Consider the following 15,741-nt stretch of genomic DNA (forward strand, 5'->3'; position numbering starts at 1 on the left):
TGCCTCTTAAGTTTTCTAACTGCTTAGTATTTTAACAGCACCACCATAATTTGAAAATAATGAAAACTCTTCTTGCTGGAGGAGACAGAATTGTGTAGTGGAAAGAGCACTGCCTAAAGCTGGTACTTTTAATGCCTGGATTCTAGTTCTGTTGGTACCCACTGTATGAGAGCCCTTAGACAAATTAGATAACCCATGTGGGCCTCACCTTCCTCCTCTTTAGAATGAGGGCTTTGGATTTGATTATATCTGAGGTTCATTACAATTCTGACCTGCTTTCACCATTGTACTTTTTTGTTTACCTATTTACTTGGTTAGATCTGTGTAGCATGGTGGAAGGAGTACAGCACTACCAGAACACCTGGGCAGTGACTGAGTTCTGCCACTAGCTAACTTTGTGATATTGGGCAAGTCACTCAACTTCCTTGGGCCTCAGTTTCTTCATCTTTAGAAGGATGGGGTTGGATTAGTGGTGGCCAGGCAGGAGTTAAGGCAGAGGGTGGTAGGAATTACACATGTTTTGGACTGTCTATGAACTTAACTGTTGAAGCTTTAGTGTGATATCCTTGTCTGTTAACCAGTGAATGAATGAACATATTACTGCAAGAACTGAGTCACGTCATGATGGAGAAATGAATTTGGAGTCACAGATTCTCTTTGGAATTTAAAGCTCTTCATAAGCTGGCCTCTTCCACCTTTCCAGCCTTCTTACATCTTACTCCCCTCCATGCCCTCAACGATTCAGCTTCACTGCCCAGCTTGCAGTTTCATCTCCTGTCTCATTGCCTTTGTACTGGCTGTCTCCCATTCCTACAGTGCTCTGCTCCCTCATTTCCCTTCGTAGTTTTTTTTGGCATCTATTAAGGCTCAGATCAAATTGCGCTTTTAACAGGAGGCCTTTCCTGGGCCTTCCTGAAGCTGATGCCTTCCTCTTTCAGACTACTTTGATCTGCTCAGTTTATATTGTTTATTTTCATGTTGTCTCCATTAGAGTGTATACTTCTTGAGGACAGGAACTGATATTTGCCATTTGTTGTATATCTAGTGCCTAGCACAGTGCTTATTAGCACATGAGTGCTTAGTAAAAGCTTGCTGTCCATTGGCTGGCTGACTGCCTGGTTTTCAGTAAGTAGTTCTGGTATTTACTACCTACAGTACCTTACTTAGCATCCCTTAATCTTTTTGGGCTGCAGTTTCCTAGTCTTTAAGATGAGGAGGTTGTACTTGAAGACAATGTTCTCTTAGTCCCCTTTACCTCTAAATCTGTGATTCTGTTTCTCTAACATGCTGTTGTTCTGCAGCTGCTGACTGTTGGCAGGGTTTTGCAGTCTCAGATACATGGAGAATAGGGGATATTAGGGAAGGGCTCAGAAGTTATTGTTAAAAGTATAGTTATCACTGGCTTTGTGACACAGTGTCAACATTCCCTAGTCCTTCTAATAATGTTTTCTGCTCAAGATCTCATGCCTCTCAAAGTACAGCCCAATACACAATGTTTTTCTCAGGGAAATAAATACACATCACAGGGGCATAAATATGCACATAGTTGTTAGGGAAAGCCATCCAGACTTAGCAGAGTTACCCTGACTGCTGATTTGAGGATTCACCTGCTCTTCTTGCCTTTCTTCCAACATAACGAGTTTTATAGTTTATAGTTTAAGAGACCTCTTCCTCTTTTTATATGCAACCCACAGGAAGCCTCAGAGTGGGAGAGGTTGACTTTTTCTCTAGGAATATTTGCACAACTATTGCCTTTATGCTTATAATTTTATGAGTCCATGACTGGGTGTTAATGAAACTGAAGTCTTGGTTTAGTTTTCATATGGGCTGTTAACATCTTTCTCTGAGTAATGTATAGCAGAAATTTGGTGTGAAACAGCTATGATCATAACAAGCAGTGACAAATGTACATGATTTTATTTTGTTTGCGTTGTAAAGGTAGAATGGGAGAAAAGCTGACATCCAATTGAACATGAATTTATTATTAAATGCCTCTTGTGTGCTGGGCATAGGAGATGCATACACCAAAATGAAAGTTAATGCTTCCCAGGAGCTAACATTTTGTTGAAGGGGAAGGGAAACAACACATAGAATTAATTAGGCACAATATTTACAAAGTGATTTTGTCGGGTTTGGGAGAGAGCACTAACAACTTGGGTGACCCTGTGTTGGAGATGGCACTTGAGCACAGCCTTCAAGGAAGCTAGGGATTTGAGGACATGGAGGTAATTAGGAAGAACATTTGAGATGTGAGAGATAGTTTGTGCAAGGGCATAGAAGTGGGAAATAAGATGTTGCGTACAAGTAAGAAGTAGGCCTGTTTGGCATATAGAAATGCATGAGGGAGAATATTTTTACACTAGCCTGAAACAGGAGTTCTTAACCTTTTTTATGTTACAGGAACCCCTTGAGCAGTGTGGTGAAACCTAATACTGTTGTGGTTTGTTGCCTACATTTTTGGGGGGGGGGTTAGGCAGTGGGGTTAAGTGACTTGCCCAGGGTCACACAGCTAGTAAGTATTATGTGTCTGAGGCTGGATTTGAACTCAGGTCCTCCTGAATCCAGGGTCGGTGCTCTATTCACTGCGCCACATAGCTGCTGACCCTGTTGCCTACATTTATAATAGAAAGTTAGTGAAAATAAACATGTAATTTTTTTTTCCTATCCAAGTTTACAGATACCTTAAAATCTCTATATGGATCACAGGTTAATAAAGATAGGTTAAAGGCAGATGGCAAAAGGTTTTAAATGCAAACAGATGAGTTTGTATTTTATTCTAAGAGGAATCAACAAGCCGCTGGAGCTGTTTGAGCAGAATGATGTGGTAATGTAAATTTAACTGGAGGAGGAATTGAAGAGAAGAGAAAGTGGAGACAGGGATTATGATTCAGGTGTGTAGTAATGAAGGTTTCTACAAGGATGGTTGGTGGCAGTGGGTATGCAGAAGATTGAATGGACTTGGAAAATGCTATGGAAGTAGAATCATCAGGATTTGGAAATTGCTTGGATATGGGAGATGAGGGATAAGGTCAAGTCAGAGGCAGCAATGAATTTTTATATATGGGACACAGGATTATTGATATGATCATTGACAGAAATAGCAAAGTTAAAAGAAAGAACAAATTATCTGTAATTATCCGCCTTTGGATGTGTTCCAGCTTCTTAGTGTCCCTCCTAAAATCTGAGATTGTAGTGTTATGTGATATGCTGCCTTTCAGCAATACCAGTAGAATATTGATATTAGGAAGATGGGCCTTTGTTTTAGGTAGAAGTTAGGGCTCTTAAAGGAACTTTGCAATTTCCCAAAGCAATCTATCTACTTTACTTTCCCTGTTAATTCTGGGTACTACTCATTGTTCGTCTTCATCGTCTATAGGAGTTTTATATCTATCGCTGTCAACTATGTCTGCATATATCTCTGTCTATCCATAGCTGTGTGATCTATCTGTATTTTGATGGATAAGCTCTATAAATTGTCCGTCTAGTGGCATATCTGCAAAATAAATGTTTTTCATATACTTTTCCTCTTTTTTGTGGATAAAGTCAAACTCTTTTGAGTGGTTTCACCTCTCTTCTAGGCAGCCTTACAGTGTTCTAAGATTTGATGCAACCAATATAATATCATCTGTAAATAGTTAACATTTGTAGTATTCTCTCTTCAGTTTGGACTATTCACTAGATCTACTCTGAGTGTTGAACGCTGAACGTGTATCTAACTGTTTTATGCTTTATCTGATTTTTTTGAACATAGTTATCTCTGTTATATCTTAAAAGAAATATTGAATAATTTTGATGTATGGATGGATGGGAGACACGTTGGAAAAGTAGAGGATGACCCTGATGCATGGTTGATTATTCTAATAAAAAAAATTTAAATATACAGGAAAGTAGGCATATAAGTTGATAAGTCAATCTTTTTTCCTCATTATCTTTTCAGTATCAATAATGTCCTAAATTCCACACCCCATGCCTTTGATATTTTCCCTTCTTTTAGATACATCGGAATCCATCTCTCAGTGCCCTTACGATTGTATTGTCCCTAGAGCAGATTTCTTTTATATTTAATTAACTTATTTTAACTTACATTTGACTTATTTTTTATTTTATTTATTTAGTTTATATTTAACTTTAACATTTAACATATTTAACTTCTTTTCCCATTTGTGTTCTCTTTTGTAACTTTCTATTTCATCTACTAGTATGTCTGTAACAGAGATGGTAGTCTAAGTACTGTGGTTCTTCCATCTGCAGTTGTTTGAGTGAAAATTATTAAAATCTTTTGCTGATTTTTTTTTCTATTTTTCTTCTGTTGTCCTATTTTCATCCTTAGATGATCTTTGGTTGTTTTTACTTAGTTGAATCTCTCACCAAGCTTTATTTAAATTGGATTTTCCCATTATTGCTTTTCTTTTTTTTTTTATGAAGTAACACTTTTCATAATCTTCTATAGTTCTCTATAAATTTTTATAAAAAAAGTTTGTATTTTAAATTGGTGGGGCCCATGACTGTCAATATCTTTCTATTTGGGAAATAAATCAGGTTCTTGCTAACAATTTTTAAGGTCTTTCAGTCTCCTTGTGGCAATTAATTTATATTAGTTAAAAGTTCTCCATATAATTATTGTATTTTCCTGTATTATATTGTCCTGATTTCTTCCTGTATCCCATTTTTTATGAGTTAACTTATTTAAATAGATAAACTGTGGAATTATTTTAATTGCATGCAATATGTTTTTCTCAATTTTTTTTTGTATTAAATTTGATCTTTGCTCTAAGAAATTGGTGAGCTAACTACAGATAACTAATTCAGTAATGATTCTTATGTTACTAGTGTGTTATCTTGTATCTTAAAATATAGTAGTTTGAAATATCATTGTGTGTTAGTATATTGATAACCCTTTGTATGTACCCCAGGGACATTCTCTTCTGATAGATGTATCAGATGTTGAGTTTATTGTTACCTGCGATTATTTACCTAAATATTATTTAACTACATATTACTCAATAAATTAGTTTATATATTAATAACTACTCAATAAAAGCAAAATTTTAAAAGACTGAAAAGGCTTGGGGGGTTTTTATTTGGTGTTCTCCATTTCCAGTACCTTCTGATTCTATTCTCAAATTTAGAATGCATGGCATATAGGTTTGAAGTTTCTCTGTATTCTACATGTGTTTGGCCTCTTTTAATCCTTATAGCTGTTCCATAGTTTCCAATATATCTTTCACTAGCCTCATTTATACCCACTTTGGCATTGATGTCGTAAAATGTTAAAATATATATCATGATTTAATTTTGAGGGTCTTATCAAGTTTTTCATAGAACTTATCTACCTCTTCATCTTCTGCAACAGGTCTTGTTACATAAGCTGTATTAATTTTCATAGGGATCTTTTTGCAAATACTCATGAGCACTGTATTCATTAGAAGATGACCAGCTAGGCATGGTGGTGTACAGTTGTCTTCCATACCATGGGGGAATCTGAGGCTGGTGGATCTTTTATGCTTAGGACTTTTGAGCTGCAGTAGGCTAAAGATGGTCAGATGTTCACTCTAAATCTGGCATCAATGTAATGAACTCTTGGGAGCAGGTGGAGGTACCAACCTGTCTAATGAGGGCTGAACCATACCAAATTGCAAATGACTTTCATGCCACTCAGCAATGGGGTCCATGCTGTGAGTGGCCACACTACTTCGAATGTGAGTGAGATAGGGAAATTCAAAAACCTCCCCCCCCTTCCACCCCCCCACTCCTCCCAGTAAAGACCAGTTATTGCATAACATTATATTGTCTTCAGGCACATGCTAAATTCAACTCTTTCAATTCCTTTATTTGCCTCTCCAAGGATAACTTGTGAGCCATCTTTCCATTCAGTAGTTGTAACTTCTCCTTTTTCAGGTTTTGTTTGTAGTGAAAATGTCACAATTGATATGATCTTCTTCACGTTCATTTCTGGATAAGGATCATAGTACCAATAGCTAAGTTAAAATTTGTAGGTGGTCTAGAAACTCTGTGATGCTTGGTGCTCTGCCCCATTTTGTACCACTCTGCTACCTTTACTGCAGAATGGACTAACAGCACTGAGGGCCATTTTTCATTTTTCTTTGTTTTAATGGGTTGACATGACCAAATAAGCTTTTCAGTACTTAGTTACGCTGGTCCTTGGGAAAGCAGATTTAGTTTATTGTAGGGGAACCTGGTGGTAGGGCAATATACTTGAAGCCTTCATGGAATTGATCACAAGGGATGTGTTACCAGCTAGCCAGAAGCTAGAGAGGTTGCATCTCCCTGTCTCCTACCCATAGTCATTTAGAGGCTTGTATCCATCACTCTTCTCCACCGCCTCCCTCGACTGGCCTTCTTGGGACCCTCAGAAAGTTATAACCTTACCCAACTCTGTTATAGGCAATTGCTGTGCCGGCAGAGTTGCCTGACTTTCTTCCTTCCCTTCCAACTCTACCCCCCCACCCCATATTTTGCCACTCTTCAGTCACCACAATGGTAGATTCTTAAGGTAATAACCAGGAGTAACCCCCTCTCCTTTCACTTTTCTTTTCAGTGGAAAAGAGTGAAGAGTACAAGATGAACCCATATGGATGTTATGTGATTGCATTATTTCTGCCTCTTCCCTGCTACAGTTTCCAGTGAGGGTATCTCCGTTCTTGTAGTCTTCCTAGTTCTCATCCTCCTCCTATACTTGACTCCTAATTCTAATAAAAGTACTCTCTTTAAAGTTACCAGCTAGTGGTACAGTGGTAGAATGCTGAACCTAGAGTCAGAAAGATCTGAGTTCAAATTCAGCTGCAGACATTTACTAGTTGTGTGACCCCAGACAAGTAATTTAATCTCTATATGCCTGGTTTCTTCATCTGCAAAATGGAATAATAATAGCACTTACCTTCCAGGATTCTTGTGAAGATAAAATGAGATAATATTTGTAAAGCACTTTACAAACCTTAAGGCATTATATAAATGCTAGCTATTTTTATTATCTGTGTTTAAAAAATGAGTTCAAATATTTTTAAAGCACCTCCAGTTTCAAGAATTCTGTGCTAGGTACTAGGGAGAGATATAAAGTTTAAGGCTTTTTAGTTTACTTTCACGGAGCTTATTAGCCCAGTATGGCTAGGACACCACAGATTACTATTATCTAAAATGTAGTTACAATAACGGCTAATATAATATAGGGCCAGTGACCTCCATATAAATCTTTTCTATTACAAGTCACATAACGGTCATAAAAATAACACCATTAGTAGTTCTCTCAACAGACTATGCCTTTCACGACTCACTACCACACATTTCAGTCTCTGGCAAGTACTTGACCCAAATACCAGTGGTAAGTAGCCGCTTCATTCTGACAATACTCTGAAGGAAAGACAGTGCATGAATTTACTAGATTTGCTGATTGCTAGTATCACTAGCCCCTTTCACAGTCATGGTTCCTGTATCACCAGTTACCCATTGGTATCCACCAATTGGCTATTTCAAACTAGATATTCTAAAGACATCTCAAACTCAGCCTACCCGAAAGCCAAACCTCATTATTCTTCCTCCTCTCTCCCCCACCCCAACTCTCCTATTTTCCGGGTAACCTGTCCTTGTCATATGTTTCTCACATACAACATTGCATCTACATAGCTACCACCTTAGTTCAGGCTCTCACTATCTACTGTCTGCATTATTGCAGGTGTTGCCTAAGCTGCTCTCCCCACCTTAAGTTTCTCACCATTCTAATCTACACTCCATATTGCTACCAGAATAATTTTCCTTAAGGTGGATCTGATTGTGTTATTCCCCTGTTCGTTCAATATGAGTAGCTTCCTGTGGCCTCTAGAATAAAATATAAACTGCTCTGTGTAGTTTTTAAAGCCCTTCACAACCTGGCAGCAATCTTTCTTCATACCCTCAGCATACATTACTCCTCCTTTTGCACTCAGGCCATCCAGCCAAACTGTCCTTTCCTCTGTTCCTCATAACACTTCATTTCTACCTCCTTTTCCTAGAATACACCCTGCTCACTTTTGCCATGTCATAGAATCCCTCTCTTTCTTCAAGATACATCTCAAGCACCACTTTTACATGAAACCTTTCCTGATCCCCTGATCTGCTAGTACACTCCCTCTCAGACTACCTTATATTTAAATACTTTGTGTTTATTTGTATTTATTCTCCTTATATTAATTCTTTATATCATTATGTATATCTTTGTCTTTTTTTATTAGACTGTAACCTCTTAAAGAGAAGAGCTTGTTTTATTAATTATACTACTACTACTACTAATTATTAATTATATTAATTATAATTATGTTAATATATATAAATTATATTTGCTTAACACAGTGCATGGCACATAGTAGATACATAATCAGAAGTTGTTGATTGATCTTAAAGCATCAAATAACTTTTCCTTACGTAGGTAAAACTTTACATAATAGAGCTTCATTTACCTCATGCCTTTCCCTCCCCGGACAGCAAATATAAAGAAAGGAATGTAAATATTACTGCTTCAACATTTTAGATTTTAGTATGAAAGAAAAAAAAAAGATGAAGCCCAGAGCTGGATTCTTGGTCCTTTCTTTTCTCATTTCCTTCCAGTTCACAATGTTTGCATCTCTTAATGGCCAGCATTTTAGATCTGTTTGCATTTAGGATCACTGAATTCATGCCTCATTCCAGTCTTCTTTGTGGTTTTGATGTTTAAAACAAATAAACAAACAAACTGGCTTTGTCTGACCACCATAAACAGCTTCTGGCAAGAATGCCTTTTGCATTGAGGGTATAGGAAATTCTTGTCCTCCTCAGTTTGTGGGGCTGCCTGCCAAGCTTCTTTTAAGCCCTACCTGTTTGTGGTAAGGCCACCAAGTTGGCAGCAGTGTTGTCAACACAGAAGATAGCAGCGATGATATGTAATTGCCAAATCTGACTCTCGACCCCTTCAGTACTTTGGCACTAGCTGATGACACTCTCCTCTTGGATATACACTTTCTCCTGCTATGATACTTCTTTTTCTTAGTCCTATTGGTTAGACTGTTTCTTCATAGTCTTCTTTATAGGAATGTCATCCATATCATGTTTCCTAACTGGATGTATAACAAGGCTCTGTTCAGGGTCTTTGTCTCTCTACAGTCTCTCACTTAGTGACTATCATCTCTTAAGGGTTGGAGTTAGATTATAATTTTTATGCTGATGACCCTCAGATCAACATACAATTTCAGCCCTGCATCATTAACTACTTATCTATGGTCATTTCAGACTCTTTTAAAAGCCTCTCAAACTCAACACAAAATCCATTACTGAAATATAATTCATTCTGTGTCTCAAACAGGATTCCTTATCTGTTTGCCTCCCCTCATCCCTGCCTACAAGCCTCCTGCGCCATCCACCCTTTCCCCAAATTTGCATATTTTTTTTGAGGGTACTACAGTCCTTCCAGTCGCCTGGTTTTGAAACCTCACTGTTGTCATTGATTCTTTACTTTCCCATACCACACATACGCAAAACAGTTGCCAAATGATGTTGTTTCTACTACCATACCATCTCATATCCATCCCCTTTTCCTCTCTTATAGAGCTACCACTTCAGTTGAAGCCCTCATCACCTTTTATCTGCATTATTATAATAGCTTTCTAGTTGATCTAAAGTCTTTCCCCCTACCAATCCATCCTCCATTCTGCTTCCAAAGTAATTTTTGTTTTTTTTTTTGGCTAGGCAGTGGGGTTAAATGACTTGCCCAGGGTCACATAGCTAATAAGTGTTATGTATCTGAGGTCAGATTTGAACTCAGGTCCTCCTGACTCCAGGGCCAGTGCTCTATTCACTGCGCCACCTAGCTGCCCACTGTGATTTTCCTAAAGTATAGGTCTGACCATATTATCTCTCAACCCTCAGTTCATAAAGCTTCAGTGGCTTTTCTTTGACTCTAGGGTTAAATAGTATTCTATCTTCAGCTCATCCTTTAAAAATTTCTATTTCTTTGTGTTATCACATACATTATTAGTATAGTAGTGCCTATATATAATTTATAAATAAGTAAATATACATGTATTGGGGGTATATGCTCAATTTTTTTTTTAAATCGAGAAGGGGTATGATCATTTAGGAGGCAGTTGTACTAGAGCTTCCACTCCACTAACATACTCTACGAAGCCCAGGGTAACCCCCTTGCTGTTTTGAGGCATCAGTATGTAATTTTCCGAAGACTGAGATTTCCAATTTTGTTGGTGTATTTTCAAGAGTTTTTAGTATTTGTGTGTACTTGGCCATTGCTCTAACTTTTATACACACACACACACACACACACACACACACACACACACACACGCACACACACACACACACACACATAAATGCATGGCTTATTTGGCATTTCATTTTTTGTTTTTTGTCTAGAATGTTGTGTAGTTTTTAAATTCGAGTTTCTGTAATAACTTATCTGCTCCTTCCTTTCCAGACAGAAATCTTTGTCAGCTTTTTCTAAATCTGTACAGCTTGTGCGTGTAACAGAGGCACAGCAGCCTTAACACTTCGTTGTAGCAACTTGATCAACATTTAGTGGCCCTGTACCAGCATTTATGGATTTTACAGAACTATGTTTCAAGGCCAGAGCTGCTTTGTGGCCACGTTAATTGGGGAAAACACTGCTATACGGCATGGGAGATTGGGGATATTGATGAAATGGGGAAATCTCCAGTTTTCTTTGTAATTCTAGCAACGCTTTTTTTTTTGGCAATTCTTTGTTAATAGAATCAGGTGTCATTATGAGCATTCACAGGGAGAGTTTATTTAGTGCTGACTTTTATTGAATGTTTGTGACCACATAATTGTGTTGCAATTTGTTGTGTTGCATAGTTGTGTTTATTTCTGTCTATTGTTAGAGAAATTTATGTCTTAAAAATACTGTCCATATTCATGTAGACATATGTATTTAGAACTCTGCATACTTGGAATTACATTGTAGAAATTGTAAAAAATAGCTTTTAGAATAAAGGAAATTAAGATTTAAATTCTCTTTATGATAAATCTAGAGTAAAAACAGAATTATTGAGCATCTCAGTGGTTGAGAATAAGAACCAATGCTTTTTGTAGTAACTTAGTGCTTTAGAATATGCATTTTTTTCACTTGGGAAATATCCATTGAAGTATATCATAGTGTTATCAATATCTCCTTTAGAGTAGTTGAATGGTATTGGTAGAAATCATAGATTTAGAGCTCAAAGGAACTTCAGAGGTTATCTAGTCTAGCTGCCTCCTTTAACAGATAAATAATCTGAGACCCAGAGAGGTTAAGTTACTTGCCCACTATCACACAGCTCATCAATGCCAGTGCTGAGATTTGAATCTGTTTCCACTGATTTGAATTCCATTATGTTACAGGGCATTCCTCTCTTTTTATTTTGAGGAGAGAAAAGGAGACTTGAGATAGGGATAGAGGCAATGTATTCATGGTGAATAATGAAGCCAGGTATTTTTGAAGACCTTGATTCAGTAAGTTGCTTTTTTCCTCCTTAAAAGTAAAGAATTTTTAGATCTTAGCAAATATCAAAATTTAGAGCAGGAAGAGTTTTAGTCTACCCCCTATTCTATCCCCTCATTTTATACATGAGAAGAATGAGATGGCTTGTGCAAGGTCATGACATGGCCTACATCTATAGATCTATACACATATATATTTATACATACACACACACACACACACACACATATATACACACACATATATATATATATATATATATCGGACATATGTATACCCACATACATATGTGTATCTTTCTCCTTTCCCTGTCAAAATTCTTGTATTAAGTTTCATCTTCTACTTCTGTTCTCCCATCTAGCTATAATTTCCTGTATCCCTCCAATTTGCTTTTCATCATCAGCCTTCTAAATACAGACCTCTAGCTGACTTTCTTCAATCTCTTTCCTTATCCCCTCTAAGCATTATTTCTGGCTCTGTATTCTTCTTGTCCTTCCTTCCTGACAGAGGAAGGTGGGGTGAGGGTTCTTTCTTCTCTAGGAATAATTCTTTTATTCTTTTTCAACCTCATTCCCTCCTTTGGGATTTGGCCTCTTCAGTTCTTTCTCTTCTCTAGCATCTTCAGGGTTTCCCTCTTTACTGGCTTTTATCTTTTCTGTCTTTAAACATATACAGTTCTTTTCTGTCTTAGAAAAAAAACCTTTCTTTTGGCCATCTTGTACTACAAGCTGCCAGGCTTCTCCTATGAGTATAGATACAGACCCCATTTCCTCAACATTTAAAAATTCTGCAGTTTGGCTTTCATCCTCATGACTCTACTGAGACTGGAAGAATTTATTTTCATGCCTCAAAAGCTGACACACTGTCTATCATGATTATTGTACATCAATAACTATATCTCAGTCACCAAATTCAGTGGCCCTTATTCAGTTTTACTCTCTTTTACCTCTGTTGTCTTTTAACAGTTTTTGACCACCTGCTCCTTCATCCAGTCCATTTATTTCAGTTTTCTTTTGGCTTTTACAACATTTGTTCTCTGTTGTCTTATCCTTCTTTTTTGTGTTGTGTTGTCTTAGCTGATTTTTTTGTCTTTTTTTTTTTTGTCTCTTAGACTGTTCTCTATGGCTGTGTAATATAGAATTGTAGGGATATTACAGAGTACCTTATCCAAGTTTTCACTTGATGCATGAATCCCTTTAAGAGTCCCAGTGAAAAATTCATCCCGAATGCATCCATTGGAGAGGTGAAATTTGTTACTTTGTAAGATAGTCTGTTCTGTTGTTGGATAGTTCTAATTATTTGAAAGCTCTAATTTGGACATCCTCTTGTCTGTCTCCTGCAACTTGTACCCACTTGTTATAATTTTTGTTTTCTGGAGATACATGTAACAAAAAGTTCTTTTTTATTTTTATTGTCTTTACTATTTTTCACAAGTCTTAGCCGACTTTAGACTTTAGTTTTCCTGTTACTACTCTTAGGAATATGTGCCACTGTTTTGTGTACCCTTGGCTATATGTCAGTCCTTTCATGATTTTTATATATTCTCTGCAAATTGAAAATATTCAGGTAATTCCTTATGTAGTCACTGCCTTTTTCACCTGTTTCCCTTTTTTCTTCCTAATTGGGTTTATTCGCAGTTGTGTAATAATAATTTCACTTTTTAAAGCCTCCTAGCCCTCGAGCTTTATTTCCTTGTAGAGTCTGTGTCTATGGGATTATGCTTATCTTTGATGAGTTTTTGGAAATCTTCTCTCTTACGGGATCATAGGGTCATATTTAAAGCTGAAAGGGACCTTAGAGGCCAACCCTCTCATTTCGCAGATGGGGAAATTGAAGCAGAATGGTTAAGTCACTTGTCCAAAGTCACATAGCTAGTAAATGTGAGGTAAGATTTGAATTCAGAGCTTCCTAACTATCAAGTCCTTTGCTCTATCTGTTGCATAGCATAGCTGGTCTCTAGTGTACTGGCTAAAGTAGCTTTCTAACAGTGAGAAGCAGTGTTAAATAGTAGATAGTGTGACAGCTTTTGAGCCAGGAAGACCTGAGTTCAAGTCCTGTCTCTCTTTGACATATATGCTGCCTTTGTAACAGGTTGTTTAACCTGTTGATGCTCTAGGTACTCAAAAGCTATATGGGTTATTGAGCAGATATTGAACTGTACCAGTGAAATCACAGATTTGGGCTACATATCCCAGAATTCCTTCACTCCAGGATGATGTTGCCATTTTCATTTAAAGTTCAATTTAAGGTTTGTTTCTACATTAACCAGTTCTTCACAAGTCAGAAATAAATAGCAGATTACCTTATTTCCAGTACCTTCCAGTGATATAGTTGTAAGGTTATATAAGATTTAGAGTTGAAAGGGAATTGAAGATCTAGCCACTGATTTTACATATGAGGAAATAGAGGCCCAGTGAAGGTAGGTGACTTGCCCAAGGTCATCCACAAGACAGATCAAGAATTTATTACAAACTGGCTTTTTCAGCTGAACCAGACAGTGTGTTGAGATTGCTAAGGGTCCCTCACCACCACTATATCTCTCTTCCTTGCTATGAAAAAATCTATTTTATTCTACAACCTTGGTCTAGCTGTGGTTGTAGTAGTAGTAGTGGTAGTAGTGGTAGTAGTAATAGTATAAAGATGGATATCTTCTTAACTTAGAGTGTTGCTTCTCTTTAATGAGAGCTGTTTCTTTTAAATAAGGCTCACCCTTGAGGTGGTTATAATCCATTTACTACAAACAAAACAAACCTCTTCTGATTTTGGAGAGCATAAAAACTGAGCACTTGAATTTGAATTCATTACAAATAATTTTTGTTGTTTAATCATGTCTGACTCTTCATGACCCCATTTGGGGTTTTCTTGGCAAAGATACTGGGGTGGTTTGCCATTTCCTTCTCTAGCTTATTTTACAGATGAGGAACTGAGGTTAACAGGGTTAAGTGACTTGCCCGGGGTCACCTAGCTAGTAAATGTCTGAGGCCAGATTTGAATTCAGGTCTTCTTGAGTCTAGGCCCAGTGTTCTATTCACTTCACAACTTCACTGCCCCATTTCCAAATAATATATTAGAGATATTTGTATCTTCATATTCTTCTTAAGAGATTTCTCTTATTAACCACTATTCATAAATTTTATTTGATTCTCCTTTTCATTTCTTCTTTTCCTTATTCTTTTTCCTTCTTTAATATATATTTTCCCTGCAATGTCTGGTTCAAGAGAAATTTTTTTCTAGGCAAAACCTGTATTGTTATCAAGATTACAAAGTATCAAAGTTTATAAAATTTTACTTTAAACTGTAGCTTCTGGTTTTAGAGATTTTTGGGTATTTTTATGTAAGAGTCTTCATTTTTTTATTTTGAGTCAAGCTTTAGTGAAGTAGAGATGTTTTATTTTGGCTTTTAGGGGTAATTCTTTATATTATTTAATGCATTTTCAAATTAAAATATCTTAAAATTAAGTATTTTTACTTCTGAGGTAAAAAAAGTACTCTTTTGAAATCCTCAATATAATTTGCATGTGCCTTTCTCTCTTTTTTTAACATAATGATTTACATTAAGTTAGTAATTACCACAAAAGTGAATTAAAATGGGGAAAGCCTGTACTGTATTAATAATCTTTCTCTCTTCAGATTGCAGCGATTCTCCGGAAACGAAAACTAGAGTATTATTTAAACAAACTACTACCTGAGATCATACAATCGGCTTCATTTCTGACTGCTAATGGAGCCTTGTATATGGCTTTCTTTTGCATTTTAAGGTTGGTACTCAGAATCAGTATTGAAAGTTTATGCAAATGATTGTGTTAAAACTCGAATGAAACAGAAATGTTCATGTGGTATTGTGTAAGTCATTTAAAAAAGTTTTTATCAGTAAAATGCTGTTTACTTATTTTAAAGAAATCTTAAGCTAAGTGCTGTGAACTTTGAATGAAAGTACAATGTGAGTTTAGATTATAATTATAAGATTAGATAACTGCCAGCAGGAATCACTTTCCGGTAGTAATGACATGCTCCAATGCATCATTCACATATATATATATATATCTCTCTCTTTGCCAAGAACTTGATCAGGTGTTTTTAACTATCCTTTTTCATAGATGAGGAAATCAAAACAATTATCCATGATATAGACTGAGTCTGTTTGTAGTGAAGCGGCTGAATTGATTTCAAACTCTTGGTCATAACCAAGTGATGTGGATTTTGGTCTTGATTCATTTTGCTTAGGGTCAGGTAGACCCTGTTCGGCAAGTTTCATATAGTAGAAG

At 36.7% G+C, this 15,741-nt stretch overlaps 1 protein-coding gene across 4 annotated transcripts in view; it reads left to right on the forward strand.

Annotated features, from left to right (window-relative positions):
• Positions 1–15,741, forward strand: part of TMEM135 (transmembrane protein 135) — a 329,334-nt gene that overhangs the window by 21,204 nt on the left and 292,389 nt on the right. For 3 of the 4 annotated variants that reach the window (XM_020993759.1, XM_078156965.1, XM_020993756.2), the window contains one exon: positions 15,107–15,234. The exons of the other annotated variant lie outside the window; for it this stretch is intronic. In XM_020993759.1, coding sequence (XP_020849418.1) covers positions 15,107–15,234 — 128 coding nt within the window. The remainder of the gene's footprint in view (positions 1–15,106; positions 15,235–15,741) is intronic. 4 annotated transcript variants of the gene reach the window in all.

Source organism: Phascolarctos cinereus, unplaced genomic scaffold (assembly GCF_003287225.1).
Source record: "Phascolarctos cinereus isolate Bilbo 61053 unplaced genomic scaffold, phaCin_HiC Scaffold_726;HRSCAF=1367, whole genome shotgun sequence".
In the NCBI taxonomy this organism is placed as follows: domain Eukaryota; kingdom Metazoa; phylum Chordata; class Mammalia; order Diprotodontia; family Phascolarctidae; genus Phascolarctos; species Phascolarctos cinereus.